Here is a 16632-nt window from a genome sequence, read left to right as displayed (position 1 = left end):
CCAAATCACACGCTATTCCCTATTTAGTAACATGGGCGCTGGTTAAAAGTAGTGATACTTTTAATTTTCTCCAAACGGCTTCCTCCACCTGTCCCCATAGGAGAACCCTTTTTGGTTCCAGGAAGAACCCTTTTTGGTTCCAGGTAAAAACCTTTTGGGTTCCATGAAGAACCCTCTGTGGAAAGGGTTCTACATGGAACTCAAAAGGGATCCACCTGGAACCAAAAAGGGTTCTCCTATGGGGACAACCGAATAACTATTTTAGGTGCTAGATAGCACTTTTTGTTTTCTTCCTAAGAGTGTATACTGTATAGGCTATTGGGTGTGATTTGGGACACGGCCATATACACTACCCATTAAGCTCTTTTTGTTCTGTTTTACTGTAACTGACTGCAGCCCGGTTGATTGACAGGCGGGGGTAGGCTTTATGGCACATTACTTAGTCAAGGTCAGCATAAGTGATCAGGGCGAGGGTTTGATGTCGACCAAAGTGGACAGCAGCACTAAACCAAGCGCACAACACACACTCATCTCAGTTAGTGTGGAAGGTAAAAGGAGACATTTGAAAAGACGCGCAGTATACTACTACTGTACGTTAGCATTTGAATTGGAATAAAATGTTATTGGACAAAGAGTCAGTGAGGAAGACGTTGTTATGCCAGAAATGTCCTTACAAATGGTATGGCTATAGTTTTCTCTCTGTGGGGTTTCCATGACCATTTTCATGGAATGGGATTTTAGTAGTACTTTAATGATACAGTAAGAATATATATTTAGAGGTTATTCATTTCAGCTGGTTCCATCCCTATCCTCAAGCTTTGCATGTCTTGTGGTTGCACCGATGGGACGGTTTGACTTGTTTATGAGTGAGTTTAACCGTGAACAATATTTTACAATCCATGTCATGACCCATCTGCAAATCCACCAGCATGGACCAATGGTGTGCAGTCACACCTCAAGGATTGTGGCTGGTCTCATATCAACACTACTGCAACTACTGGATTCTGTCAAAGCATTTAACCACAGAACATTTGGGGAATGCTAAGCCAAAGTCACATTTTTGATTTGTGTGTCCATGCATGCGTGTGTTGCAACAGAATTCAAACTGCAGATTRCCGTATCATTTTACTCTTTTAAGTTCTGTCATATTTACGTTGTAACAAAAACATAGAGGACACTGTCTTTCTCTTCCCTCATTCTGGTTTCTCCAGATGTATGCATCTGAGAGTCGGCTTTCCATACCGAGCCCAGTGAAATCACTGGATTACTTTGGATATACCATTGTTTACTAAGCGGAGACCACTGCTCTATGATAATAACAGTGCATTCAGTCAAACTCCTCTGAATAGTCACAAAATCACAACTCTTATAAAAATGACCTCCACAACTATTTGCTTTCTTTCATTTTCATTTATCGAGGAATTTATTCTGCTGTTTTAATTCACRGACGAATTTAGATTGTGGGCAGAAGCCTAGCTGGTTAAATCTGACATGATGCATATTGCTTGGCGCCTACTGCTGTGAGTGGCCAGGGCTGAGCTAAGTGTACAGATGTAGGAACTTAATTTGATCACCCTGTTGCAGGAGAACTTTCCTGCAATGCAGGACATTTTAAACTTGTACTGTATTTGAGGTTTAAAAAGGCTTCTTAAATTTGTATTTGCCATTTTTGKAAATTTCAGATGAATTATAATCCACATTAGAATTGCTAGTAATGCAGTAGTATTATTTTCCTGCTGTAGCAAACTGGCTCATATTAAGATCTTACATCTGTTTGTGAAACAGAGGTTTTGCTAAAGGGTCCAATACAAAAAAACACTTGGGTATGATTACAGCAGGATCTTGAATGATGAGGTATTATTGAGAAGTAATAAAGTAATATATCTGTATACTATTTTGGAGTGTGTGCAGTGTCTGCTAGTGTTAGTAAAGCAGTAGAGTACGAGGAAGTTAATCAGATATGATGACAGCCAACAATACTGATCCTGCGTGTGATTGGTGATGACAGGCCTAGGGTTGCAAAGGGAGGGTATATTACTGGAAACTTTCTAAGTTTACCAGTAAACTATCAGAATTCAAGGATTTGATGTAATCTATCACAAGACATCTARTGGCCCTTTTTGGGAACTTTAGATGATCACACGTCTCTGTAATTATCTCTGGCCCTATCACGTGTGGCATTATCACATGTAAAATATAGGAAATAATTAATTAAGATGATTTAAACATTCTAAATAGAATGGCAAATCTGTTAAACATGATCCTAAATTCAATCATCAACTTAGTGAATACCATTGATGTTTAATATGAGGGTTTCTGCATTATTATTTATGTTATTTACATTCATTTATTTTACTATGTCAACAGGTATTTGTTGTCAATGTTTTGGCGTCAAACTGGTGGCAGTTGTGAACAAAGTCAATAGTTGGACGTGTTGCAGAGTTACAGTAATTTAAAATAATGTAATTGTTGATTAGAATGTTTTTTTATTAATTAGGCTATTTTGTCTTGAACCATGTGTTCTATCTACTAAAATCAAATCAAATCAAAGTTTATTTGTCACGTGCGCTGAATACAACAGTAAACCTTACAGTGAAATGCTTACTTACAGGCTCTAACCAATAGTGCAAAAAAGGTATTAGGTGAACAATAGGTCGGTAAAGAAATAAAACAACAGTAAAAAGACAGGCTATATAAAGTAGCGAGGCTACATACAGACACCGGTTAGTCAGGCTGATTGAGGTAGTATGTACATGTAGATATGGTTAAAGTGGCTATGCATATATGATGAACAGAGAGTAGCAGTAGCGTAAAAGAGGGGTTGGCGGGTGGTGGGTGGGACACAATDCAGATAGCCCGGTTAGCCACTGTGCGGGAGCACTGGTTGGTCGGCCCAATTGAGGTAGTATGTACATGAATGTATAGTTAAAGTGACTATGCATATCTGATAAACAGAGTAGCAGCAGCGTAAATGGAGGGGTTGGGGTGGGGGGGCACACAATGCAAATAGTCCGGGTGTAATGGTCCTGTGTGTAGCTGGTGTAGAGAGCCAGACGCAGGACAGCAGATATGAGTAATCAACGTACTTTACTCAAAAATACAATAATAATAATAAAGGCAACATAGCGAGACCACAAAAAACGGACCGAAGTACAATGAACAATCACTCACAAACAAAACATGGGGAACAGAGTGTTAAATAATAAACAAGTAATTGGTTGAGTGAAGCCAGGTGTGTAAGACAAAGACAGAACAAATGGAAAATGAAAAGTGGATCGGCGGTGGATAGAAGGCCGGTGACGTCGACCGCCGAATGCCGCCCCAACAAGGAGAGCACTGTCAACTGTGGGACCTTATATAGACAGGTGTGTGCCTTTCCAAATCATGTCCAATCAATTGAATTTACCACAGGTAGACCAATCAAGTTGTAGAAACATCTCACGGATGATCAATGGAAACAGGATGCACCTGAGCTCAATTTCAAATCTCATGGTGAAGGGCCTGAATACTTTTGTAAATAAGCCATTTCTGTTTWAAAAAAATTATACATTTGAAAACATTTCTAAAAACCAGTTTTTGCTGTGTCATTATGGGGTATTGTGTGTAGATTTATGATGGAAAACTATTTTAGAATAAGCCTGTAACGTAACAAAATGTGGAAAAAAGGGAAGGGGTCTGAATACTTTACAAATGCACTGTATGAATCCATTTAAAAAAAAAATAGTTATTCAATTATAAATGACCAAAGTTAGGATAGATTGCCAAATATTTTCTGTTAATTACTAAAATTACTGAAGATTCTGGTAACTGGTAAATTACTGGTAGCTTTGCAAACCTAGACAGGACTGAGGCTTGAGGGAAAACACTGATAGATTGGGGCGGGTGTTCAGGCGCACACACTGCAGTAAGCAGGTCTTTACTGCAGCAGAGTATAGCCCAGGGACCTGGGCCTCGACCATATAGGGATCATTTTAGGAAGATAATAGACTTCCCCATGCTCTTAGGGCTGGTGTTAAGTACGCTCTTCCCTTAGGTAGCCACACTAAAATTGAGAATATTCTTATGCAATACCATCTGCGGTCATACTATCAATTTGAAACATATTCAGATACAAAACCAGATATCCCCTGAAGGTAGTGGAAGGGTATGGATTAGGGGACTGTGTAGTGTGTAGATGATAGAGGCCATTCTGTAAGTCAACATGTACAGTATGTGCTCTCTCTCCCTCTCTCTTTCTTTCTCTCTCTCTCTCAGTTCAATTCAATGGGCTTTATTGGCATGGCAAACATATGTTAACATTGCCAAAGCAAGTGAAGTAGATAATATACAAAAGTGAAATAAACAATAAAAATGTATAGTAAACATTACACTCACAGAAGTTCCAAAAGAATAAAGACATTACAAATGTCATATTATGTATATATACAGTGTTGTAACGATGTACAAATGGTTAAAGTACAAAAGTGTAAATAAATAAGCATAAGTATGGGTTGTATTTACAATGGTGTTTGTTTTTCACTGGTTGACCTTTTCTAGTGGCAACAGGTCACACTCTCTTTCTCTCTCTCTCCCTCTCTCTCTCTCTCTCTCTCTCTTCTCTCTCTCTCTCTCTCTTCTTCTTCTCCTCTATTCCCTTCTCCTTTTCCTTCTTTCTCTCTTCTTCTTCTCTCTCTCTCTCTCTTCTCTCTTCTCTCTCTCTCTCTCTCTCTCTCTCTCTTGCTCTTTTCTCTCTCTCTCTCTTGCTCTCTCTCTTGTGCTCTCTCTCTCTCTCTCGCGCCGTCTTCTCTCTGTCTCTCTCTCTCTCTGCCTGCCTCGGTGCTTTACACAGTGTGCTGGCTGCTCCAGGCAGGGTGGGGTCGCCTGCATGGTCAGAGAGAAGACTTGTTGAGGCTCTATTGTCTCTTGCTTAATCAGCATCAGACCCCCTCCCCTCCCTCCCTCCCTCCCTCCTCCCTCCTCCCACCCACCCCCTCCCTCCCTCCCTCCTCCCTCCCTCCATCCATCCATCATCCATCCCACCCACCTCCCTCCCTCCCACCCTCCCTCCATCCATCCACACACCACCCACCCACCCACCCACCCTCCCCCCTCCCTCCCTCCTCCCTCTCCCTCCCTCCCTCCCCTCCTCCCTCCCTCCCTCCCTCCCTCCCTCCTCCTCCCTCCTCCATCCATCCATCCATCCCACCACCCTCCCTCATCCATCCATCCATCCATCCATCCATCCATCCATCACCCACCCATCCACCCACCACCCACCACCACCCACCACCCACCCTCCCCCTCCCTCCCTCCCTCCCTCCCTCCTCCCTCCCTCCCTCCCTCCTCCCTCCCCCCTCCCTTCCCTCCCTCCATCCATTCCATCCATTCATCGCCATCCATCCATCCATCCATCCCCACCCACCCAACCCTCCCTCCCTCCTCCCTCCCTTCCTCCCTCCCCTCCCTCCCTCCCTCCCTCCCTCCATCCATCATCCACCCTCCCTCCCTCCAGCCATCACTCCCACCCCCATCCCACACTGCCTGGAAGACTAGCCAGTGTTTGTTGTGTGAGCAGATGCCAGGGATGCATCGCTAAGGCTACGTATATACTTCATTTAAACCAGTAGAGAGGGGTGGGGTTCGTACTGACAAAGCGCCAGCCGGGCTCCACAGCCAAGACAGTAAATCACTAATCACACCACACCATGTGCTGATGGGAAACTACGGAACGCTCCCATTCTGTTTACCTTACAGGGCAGTGAACTGAACCTAGGCATTTTACACAGTGGGATAATGGGTACCTACCATACATATATTATTCATACAGTAAAAGGTAAAAGAGCCATTTGCCTTTGGTTGAGCTCACTCCATGTCCTGGTTTTGTTGTAGAATCTAGTGGTCTGACCGGTCCAGGATAAGAGAAGAGGCCCTGCCCAGGCAATGTACTGGGACACTAAMGTCAAAGTTCCAGCAACCCCCCTCCCCTCTCTCTCCATTCCCTGTTGCTCAGTGTTATGCCCTGTACTCTGTGAGGCGTGTCCTTAACAGGCATGCCAGCCTGCCGCTCCAGCCTCTCTGAGTGCTCCTAGCAAAGCATTACCATGGAAACGTCTTGCTAGTGGCCAAGTGGCTGTCTCTGGCGCAGCAGCTGAGTCGCTAGACGACAACGCCCTGTTTACAGGCTACGTTATCTAGTCAATCTAGTCCAAGCTCATCTATGTGACTGCTAGGACCATCCATTTACCCAGCTGTGTGTAAAATGTAGGTTACTGTGTACAGTAGTTACTGTGTAATCTGTGTGAGTGGCTATTCTCATTAGCCCTCTCTTGCGTAGATGGGACAGTCAGACATTCCAAACAAATGGCTCTTGTTTCACCCCAGMTGTTGAAATCGAGATTGCGCAAGAACAAGAACACAAGAACACATCTTGAAAAAAAATAAGCACAAAACAGAGTGTCCGCCAGAATAGCCGGAATACTGATGAGATTGCTTTGGACTTTGTAACATTCTCTCCCTCCCATCCCCTCTCTTTTTCCCTCTCGTTCTTTCGAATTCTCTCTCCAGAGCGACAGGCTTCTGGTCAAAGGCGGGAGGATCGTTAATGATGACCAGTCCTTTTATGCCGACATTTACATGGAGGATGGCGTCATTAAGTAAGAGAATGTTTGACCACCACGTCCTCCCATGCATTGACGTTGACGTTTTGATCATTTAGCAGACACTCTTATCCAGATCAACTTAGTCAGTGCATTCAACTAAGGTAGGCAAGACAACCACATATCACAGTCATTTCAAGTGCCAGACAGATCCAGACAGATCCAGTCAGATCCAGTCAGATCCAGACAGATCCAGTCAGATCCAGTCAGATCCAGACAGATCCAGTCAGTTCCAGACAGATCCAGTCAGATCCACACAGATCCACACAGATCCAAACAGATCCAGTCAGATCTAGTCAGATCCAGATAGATCAAGTCAGATCCATTCAGATCCAAACAGATCCAGTCAGATCCAGTCAGAGTCTACTCCAGTCCACAGTAGTGTATAGTGTGCAGGGCCAGACAAGAGGCAAAGTGGGTGCATTCCTGCCTGCTCTTGGAAGGTCACTCTTTTTTCCCCAGTTCCTGTTCCCACTCGATCAGCCTATTAGGCTCTTTGTCCTGTGTGCTCCCATAGAGGAGCTCTGATAGGAAAAGCACCCGCAGGAAGGTTAGCGCTGCATACCAATTACACAGGCCAGGCTAGCCTAGCATCGACCACGCTGCTGCTGGCACAGGAATACAGACGCTGCCCTCTTGCCTGTCTGTCTGTCTGTCGGTCTGTCTGCAACCCTCCAAGCTGCTATTTGACATGCTCTGATGACTTTAATCTAATGTGGAAGGATTGATAGTTTCCAAATGATGCTGGGTCACCGCTAACTTTCAGTTTGATTAACTTTACTTTACACCAGTCAGCCATGAGCAAAACTACATTTCTAATGATATGATAATATATTCATTTTGGTTTATTCATCAGCTATTTAGCTATTCATAGCATGAATTTACAGTATTGTGTCAAGTCAATGATACCCCCTGACATGGCTCTTCTCCCGCCTAAACCTCCAGGCAGATTGGAGACAACCTGATCGTCCCAGGTGGGATCAAGACCATCGAGGCCAACGGCAAGATGGTGATCCCTGGTGGCATTGACAACCACACCCACTTCCAGATGCCCTACCGGGGGACCACCACCGTGGACGACTTCTCCCAGGGCACCAAGGCTGCCCTGGCTGGGGGAACCACCATGATCGGTGAGAGAAGAGAGCGGAGCCCTGGAGAGGCCTGGAGCCCATGTCTCTCACTAGGGGGCGGTGGGTGGGGGGGTCTGAAGGTATCACAATAACAGACAGTTAACTACCCACATGACATGGAAAGACTGCCATATCAATTGCATCCATAATCATTAGGGCAATTTAACATTTTAGTAGAGTAAGTCTTAGGCTGAATCGTACTGGTTTACTGTATTATCTGATCTCAGTTGAAAATGAGCTAAAACAAGATTATAATCCACACTACTTGGCTGTGGCGGTGTGAGATTGTAGACAAAATACAGAGTAGATTGCGGGCAGGCAGCCATGTGGCGGCTTTATCCATTGAGGATGAAAGAAAGAGAAAAAGAAAGTCACAGAGCACTAGAGAAGAGAAGAGAGAGAGAGAGAGAGAAGAGAGAGAGAGAAGGAAGAGAGAGAGAGAAGAGAGAGAGAGAGAGAAGAAAGAGAAAGAGAGAGAAGAAGAGAGAGAGAGAGAGAGAGGAGAGAGAGAGAGAGAGAGAGTAGAGAGAGAGAGAGAGAGAGAGAAGAGAGAGAGGAGACAGAGAGGAGAGAGAGAGATGAGGAAGAGGGCTTCTGGCTACAATGCAGAGTGTTCCTAATGGCCAATGTGAGCAGCAATTCAAGGACCACACAAAGGGCCGCTGGAGGGTTGGAGAACGAGGAGCGGCAAGGGGAGCCTACACAGGGAAACACAAGTCCCGTGGAAATAGGCGAGCAGTGTGTGATACAGGTTTCACGGGTCAAAAGTTCCTGTTTTGAAATGGACCTGGGCTTTTCCACCTGGACCCATATCATCTAATTGAATTGATTATAGAGAACTTCCGAATCGATCCGAAGACAACTAGACCGTTCCGTATAGACCTGTTCAGATCCAGACCCAGTCCGATTCGATCCGAGTGAGAGAAGCAGCAGAAAGTCATTTTTAAGATACTTTATTAACCGAGCTGATAAAGCCGTACTGTGAGCGACTCGAGTGACATGGGTAGCAGGAGGAGGGAGTGACATGGGAGCAGGGAGGAGGGGAGTGACAGGGGGAGCAGGGAGGACGGAGTGACATGAGCAGGAGGGAGGGAGTACATGGGAGCAGGGAGGAGGGAGTGACATGGGGAGCAGGAGGAGGGAGTGACATGGGGAGAGGGGAGGAGTGACATGGGGAGAGGGAGGAGGAGTGACATGGGGCAGGAGGAGGAGTGACATGGGGAGCAGGAGGAGGGAAGACCGAGTGACATGGGAGCGAGAGAGGAGGGAATGACGGGGAGCAGGGAGAGGGATGACATGGGAGATGGAGGAGGGAGTGACATTGGGGAGCAGGGAGAGGGAGAGAGTGACATGGGGAGCAGGGAGGAGGGAGTACATGCGGGAGCAGGGAGGAGGGAGTGACATGGGGAGCATGGAGGAAGGGAGTGACATGCGGAGCAGGGAGGAGGGAGTGACATGGGGAGTAGGGAGGAGGGAGTGACATGGGGAGCAGGGAGGAGGGAGTGACATGGGGAGCAGGGAGGAGGCAGGGAGAGACGAGAGACAGCAACCAACCAACCAAGCCGACTTGCGCTATGGTAGACTAATAGCTGCCATAGCTAGATTATTTATCATTAAAAATGATTACGTAATACCTGTCTTGACTGCATCAAACCAGGAGAAGCTAGTTAAGCTAGCTAACTTTAGATAGTTGGGCTAACTAAGATCAGATAATCACCACAGACATACAGTAAACCAGCACGATTCAGCCTAAGACTTGTTGGAGCTAGAAACACAAGCATTTCACTACACCCGCAATAACGTCTGCAAACAGGTGTATGTGACAAATTAAATGTGATTTGATTTGATAACTGAGGCTGCAGTGCGTGCACTTTCTCATCCTACAGTTACAAACAAGAACAACTCAATTCAGAATATTAAGTAGCAGCATATCTGTTGGCTCTTGGTCGTTGTAGCCTATTCTTCTCCTTTAACTTTTAATTCCATCATTTTAATTCCATCTTCCGTTGATTAGATATCTCCTAATTTTTTCCACACACGGAGCGAAGCTCTATGACTGTAGCCTAGTGCTGCTTTGATGACTTATGATTGGTCAACAACAAGCTACGCTCTCATGAAAAGCAAGAGCAGCAGCATATTATGAAATTATAAAATGTCTCTCTTTCTCGCTCTCTACTGCCACAGTCCCATTCGGATCTGTACAGGCGCTTCCGGACAAGTCAGTTAAAATTACACATACCCGAGACCCATGACAATCGTATCAGATCCGACCCAGTCCCGTGACATTATTTAGAGTTCTGGATCCGGACCCGCTCGTGTCCTGGACCAGGTCTCGGGTATTCAGGTACAGGTCGATCCGTGAAGACCTCTAGTGTGTGATGCACCCCGGACTGGGCCCAACACACAGATGAGCCCAAAGACTGGGCCCAACACACAGATGAGCCCAAAGACTGGGCCCAACACACAGATGAAACAACTGGTAGATAGTAACGTTTCACTATGATCAACTGGTACTAAACTGTGTGGTGTCTGTGGCCCTGTGAAGGAAGAACTGCCTCCAGCACACTTGTGTACCGCATTAGCTTATTCATCCTGCCCTTCACGTCTTTGACACCGAGTTACATGCCACACAGCCTCGGTCAGAGAGTCAACCATAGTAAACAACATAGCTTTTCTTGGCTGCTGTTGACTCGAGATCGCATTAACACACGCAGAGGGATTTGAGGAGATTGGGCGGCCTTTAATTGGATCGGGAAGTGGTCAGCTGGTCAGGGCAGCAGGCGGACATATTACATCAGAGACTAGGACCACTATAGACATCGGAGGAGGTGGGGGTTCTCTTTATCTCTTATCAGTTTGAGTTTGTTTTCGATTAGCCGAACAGTGACTTGAACTGGGAGTTCCATGTAACCCAAACATACACTCAGACATACAGACATTTCCAATGATAGGTGACATTGTATTGAAAGCCACTGGCAAAGGACACAGAGACACAGGCATTGTGGATTATATAACACAAACAGTAACATCCTCCCTCTCTCTGTCGCCCTCTCTCTCTTCCTAATCCCTTTCTCTCTATGTCCACCCCCTTCCCTCCCTCCCCTCCCTCCCCTACCCCCCCTGCCTCCCTCCCTGTAGTGGATCATGTGATCCCGGAGCCAGGCAGCAGTCTGATCGAGGCCTTTGAGCAATGGAGGAGCTGGGCCGATGAGAAGAGCTGCTGTGACTACTCCCTCCATGTGGACATCACCCACTGGAGCGACAGTGTCAAGCAGGAGGTGGACACACTGCTCAAGGAAAAAGGTAACGGCCAACGTCACAGCAGCAAAGGGAAGGTCTGACAGACAGTAAATGGAAATTCAAATGGACTTTCTATAGCACTTTTCCACATGCAAAAATCACATATTATGGGAGGAAATGCATCGACTACCAAAGAGTTAGGCAGGGTTCTGTTCACCACAAATAAACTCAGCAAAAAAAGAAACGTCTCTTTTTCAGGACCCTGTCTTTCAAAGATAATTTGTAAAAATCTAAATAACTTCACAGATCTTCATTTTAAAGGGTTTAAACACTGTTTCCCATGCTTGTTCAATGAACCATAAACAATTAATGAACATGCACATGTGGAACGGTCGTTGAGACACTAACAGCTTACAGACGGTAGGCAATTAAGGTCACAGTTATGAAAACTTAGGACACTAAAGAGGCCTTTCTACTGACTTGACTCTGAAAACACCAAAGAAAGATGCCCAGGTCCCTGCCTCATCTGCAGTGAACTGCCTTAGGCATGCTGCAAGGAGCCATGAGGACTGCAGATGTGGCCAGGGCATTAAATTGCAATGGTCCGTACTGGGAGACACCTAAGACAACACTTACAGGGAGACAGGACAGACAGCTGATCGTCCTCGCAGTGGCAGACCACAGTAACAACACTCGCACAGGATCGGTACATCCAAACATTCACACCTGCGGGACAGGTACAGGATGCCAACAACAACTGCCCGAGTTACACCAGGAATGCACAATCCCTCCATCATGCTCCAGACTGTCCACAATTAGGCTGAGAGAGGCTGACTGAGGGCTGTGTAGGCCTGTTGTAAGGCAGGTCCTCACCAGACATCACCGGCAACAACGTCGCCTATGGCACAAATATCCACTGTCGTTGACAGACAGGACTGGCAAAAAGTGCTCTTCACTGACGAGTCGCGGTTTTGTCTCACCAGGGCTGTATGGTCAGATTTGCATTTTATCGTCGAAGGAATGAGCGTTACACCGAGGCCTGTACTCTGCAGCGGGATCGATTTGGGAAGTGGAGGGTCCGTCATGATCTGCGGGCGGTGTGTCACAGCCTCATCGACTGAGCTTGTTGTCATTGCAGGCAATATCAAAGCTGTGCTTTACAGGGAAGACATCTCCTCCCCCTCATGTGGTACCCTTCCCGCAGGCTCATCCTGACATAACCTCCAGCATACAATGCCACCAGCCATACTGCTCGTTCTGTGAGTGATTTCCTTTAAGACAGAATGTCATGGTTCTGCCATGGCCATCGAGAGCCCGGATCTCAATCCATTGAGCACTCTGGACATGTTGATTGGAGGTGAGGGCTAGGCCACTCCCCCAGAAATGTCGGGAACTTGCAGGTGCCTTGGTGGAAGAGTGGGGTAACATCACACAGCAAGAACTGGCAAATCTGGTGCAGTCCATGAGGTGGAGATGCACTGCAGTACTTAATGCAGCTTGTGGCCACACCAGATACTGACTGTTACTTTAGATTTTGACCCCCCCCCCCCCTTTGTTTCAGGACACATATTCCATTTCTTTAGTCACATGTCTGTGAACTTGTTCAGTTTATGTCTTAGTTGTTGAATCTTGTTATGTTCATACAGATATTTACACATGTTAAGTTTGCTGAAATAAACGCAAGTTGACAGTGAGAGGACGTTTCTGTCAGTCTGTATATCAACTGGATTGAGAGGACCATGCTTTAAGTTTAGAGATGAGGATCCATTGGAATCCACCTGGATCAAGACAAGTCCATAGTACTGGATCCAGCAGACAGACAGGCAGGCAGACAGAACACACAGACACGCAGACAGACAGACCAGACAGACAGACAGACAGACAGACCAGACAGACAGACAGACAGACAGACAGACAGACAGACACAGACAGACAGACAGCACAGACAGACAGACAGACAGACCAGACAGACAGACAGACAGACAGAAGATAGATAGATAGATAGACACGCATGCAGACAGACAAACACACAGGAATGCAGAACAGACAGACAGGACAGACGACAGACAAGACAGACAGGACAGACAGACAGGCAGCAGATAGTAGGCAGACAGACACATACACAGAGAGAAACGCAGGCATGTAGACAGACAGACAAACACCTGTACAGTTGTGACCAAAAGTTTTGAGAATTACCCAAATATTAATTTCACAAAGTCTTGCTGCCTCAGTGTCTTTAGATACTTTGTCAGATGTTACTATGAAACACTGAAGTATAACTACAAGTATTTCATAAGTGTCAAAGGCTTTTATTGACAATTACATGAAGTTGATGCAAAGAGTCAATATTTGCAATGTGACCCTTCCTTTTCAAGACCTCTGCAATCCGCCCTGGCATGTTGTCAATTAATTCTGGGCCACGTCCTGACTATGGCAGCCCATTCTGCATAATCAATGCTGGAGTTGTCAGAATTTTGGGGTTTGTTTGTCCACCCGCCTCTTGAGGATTGACCACAAGTTCTCAATGGGATTTAAGTCTGGGAGTTTCCTGGCCATGGACCCAAAATATCGATGTTTTTGTTCCCCGAGCCACTTAGTTATCACTTTTTCCTTATGGCAAGGTGCTCCATCATGCTGGAAAAGGCATTGTTTGTCACCAAACTGTTCCTGGATTGTGGGAGAAGTTGCTCTCGGAGGATGTGTTGGTACCATTCTTTATTCATGGCTGTGTTCTTAGGCAAAAGTGTGAGTGAGCCCACTCCCTGGCTGAGAAGCAACCCCACACATGAATGGTCTCAGGATGCTTTACTGTTGGCATGACACAGGACTGATGGTAGCACTCACCTTGTCTTCTCCGGACAAGCTTTTTTCCGGATGCCCCAAACAATCAGAAAGGGATTCATCAGAGAAAATGACTTTACCCCAGTCCTCAGCAGTCCAATCCCTGTACCTTTTGCAGAATATCAGTCTGTCCCTGATGTTTTTTCCTGGAGAGAAAGTCGCTTCTTTTCTGCCCTTCTTGACACCAGGCCATTCTCCAAAGTCTTTGCCTCACTGTGCGTGCAGATGCACTCACACCTGCCTGCTGCCATTCCTGAGCAAGCTTGGTGGTGCCCCGATCCCGCAGCTGAATCAACTTTAGGAGACGGTCCTGGCGCTTGCTGGACTTTCTTGGGCGCCCTGGAAGCCTTCTTCACAACAATTGAACCGCTCTCCTTGAAGTTCTTGATGATCCGATAAATGGATGATTTAGGTGCAATCTTACTGGCAGCAATATTCTGCTTGTGAAGCCCTATTTGTGCAAAAAACAATGATGATGTTCATTGCAGGTAACATGGTTGACAGATGAGAAGTGATCATGATTCCAAGCACCACCCTCCTTTTGAAGCTTCCAGTCTGTTATTCGAACTCAATCAGCATGACAAGAGTGATCCCAGCCTTGTCCTCGTCAACACTCACACCCTGTGTTAACGAGAGAATCACTGACATGATGTCAAGCTGGTCCTTTTGTGGCAGGGCTGAAATGCAGTGGAAATGTTTTTTGGGATTCAGTCATTTGCATGGCAAAAGAGACTTTGCATTAATTGCAATTCATCTGATCACTCTTCATAACATTCTGGAATATATGCAAATTGCCATCATACAAACTGAGGCAGCAGCCTTTATGAAAATTAATTATTTGTGTCCTTCTCAAACTTTTGGCCACGGACTGGAGACAGGCAGACAGACACAGACAGACAGGCAGGTAGGCAGACAGGACACATACGCAGACATACATCAGGCAGACAGACAGTGCCATTATACCTACTCCTCTGGCAAATTAAAGATGATGAGCAGGGTTACTGCTGGCAGTAACTAGGAAACTCATTCAGCGGTGGTGCCTTCTTCTGCCTCCTTATCTCTGGCCCATAATCTGTCTCCCCCAACACACAGCCACAGCCATCCAGTACGCTCACAGGACCTGTGTCCATACCTGGCCCTGCCCAAACACCCACTGACCACCACTGTCCATCTGCAGAGGGTGTGGTGCCCTGGGGGACCCTCCATGTTTCACGCCCAGTTATAGCTCAGACACAAGGACAGAGTGGACAGGTCCGCTTTGGCCACCACAGCATAGCCAACAGAATGTCCAGAGAGCAGAATACAGGCCTCCTGGGGTAATGATAGTCCAGCCCTAAGTTCCAGTCACGTTTTCAATGAAGGCCTGATGAGGGATCTTCTGTTTTGGCTCAATTAATAAACATGGAATCATCACAGGAATCTTCTCTGTTTGGGGTTTCACTCATATGCCTCTCCTCTCTCAATCTTTCTCTCCTATTCTTCTTTCTCTCTCTCTCTCTCTCTTCTCTCTCTCTCTCTCTCTCTCTCTCTCTCTCTCTCTCTCTCTCTCTCTCTCTCTCTCTCTCTCTCTCTCTCTCTCTCTTCTCTCTCTCTCTCCTCTCTCTCTCTCTCTCCTCTCTCTCTCTCTCTCGTCTCTCTCTTCTCTCTCTCTCTCTTCTCTCTCTCTCTCTCTCTCTCTCTCTCTTCTCTCTCCCTCTCTCTCTCTCTCTCTCTCTCTCTCTCTCTCTCTCCTCTTCTCTCTCTCTCTCTCTCTCTCTCTCTCTCTCTCTCTCTCTCTCTCTCTCTCAGGTGTGAAACTCCTTCCAGGTCTACATGGCCTATAAGGACTTCTACCAGATGAGCAACAGTGAGGTACAGTGTGCTAGCTAGCCTACAGCAACAAACAATGTTGGTGAGCCCTACTCGCTCTGCTTGGCCAGCATGTGAAACACAGTCCCGCCAAACTGTAATCTATGGAAAAAATGGACCATGTCTGCAAATCATGTGGCCTATATAGAGCACTGTGGTAATGCTAGATTCGTTTTAAACTGAGCAGCCCATGCAAAGACTAGTTTAGCCATGATTGTATAATCAGCAGTTGTTTCCTATTTTGTGATTAGTACTATGTATTATGTATACATGTTGTACTATGTCTCTTAGACTGTGACTTTCTATTCATCTCATCTTACTGTGTTTCTCCATTCATGTTTGTACTAGTTTCTATTCATTGTCTTTACTATGATTCATGTTTATATTCATGTTGTACTCATGTTCTATTCTAGTTATTACATATGTTCATTCATGTTTCCTACTATGTTCTGATTCATGTTTTACTAAGTTATAATCATGTTCTTTCTATGTGTCTATTACCATGTTGTCTATTCATGTTTGTCTACTATGTTCTATTCATGTTTTACTATGTCTCTATTCAATTATTTTACTATGTTCTATTCATGTTTCTACTATGTTCTATTAATGTTTTACATGTTCAATATTCATGTTTACTATGTTCGTATTCATGATTATTACTATGTTCTATTCATGTGTTATTACTATATTATATTCATGTTTTTACTATGTTTCTATTTATGTATTACTATGTTCTATTCATTTGTACTATGTTATATTCATGTTTTTACTATGTTCTATTCATGTTATACCTATGTTGTTACTATGTTCTATTCATGGTTATTACTATATTCATGTTGTACTAGTTTATCATGTTTTTACTATGTTCTATTCATAGTTTTACGTATGTTCTATTTCATGTTTATATACTTATGTTCTATCATGTTTGTACTATGTTC

General features: G+C 45.3%; 1 protein-coding gene across 1 annotated transcript in view; it reads left to right on the top strand.

The window, feature by feature from the left end:
- The window catches only part of dpysl3 (dihydropyrimidinase like 3), a 47609-nt gene that overhangs the window by 3903 nt on the left and 27074 nt on the right, over nucleotides 1-16632 (top strand). The window contains 3 exon segments of the mRNA XM_070434318.1: nucleotides 6544-6632; nucleotides 7581-7765; nucleotides 10904-11068. Of these exon segments, the coding sequence (XP_070290419.1) occupies nucleotides 6544-6632; nucleotides 7581-7765; nucleotides 10904-11068 (439 nt within the window).

The sequence above is a fragment of the Salvelinus sp. IW2-2015 genome, linkage group LG23 (assembly GCF_002910315.2).
Source record: "Salvelinus sp. IW2-2015 linkage group LG23, ASM291031v2, whole genome shotgun sequence".
Classification (NCBI taxonomy): Eukaryota; Metazoa; Chordata; class Actinopteri; order Salmoniformes; family Salmonidae; genus Salvelinus; species Salvelinus sp. IW2-2015.
Note: the sequence above shows the minus strand (reverse complement) of the source record. Positions and strands in the feature narration are given on the sequence as shown.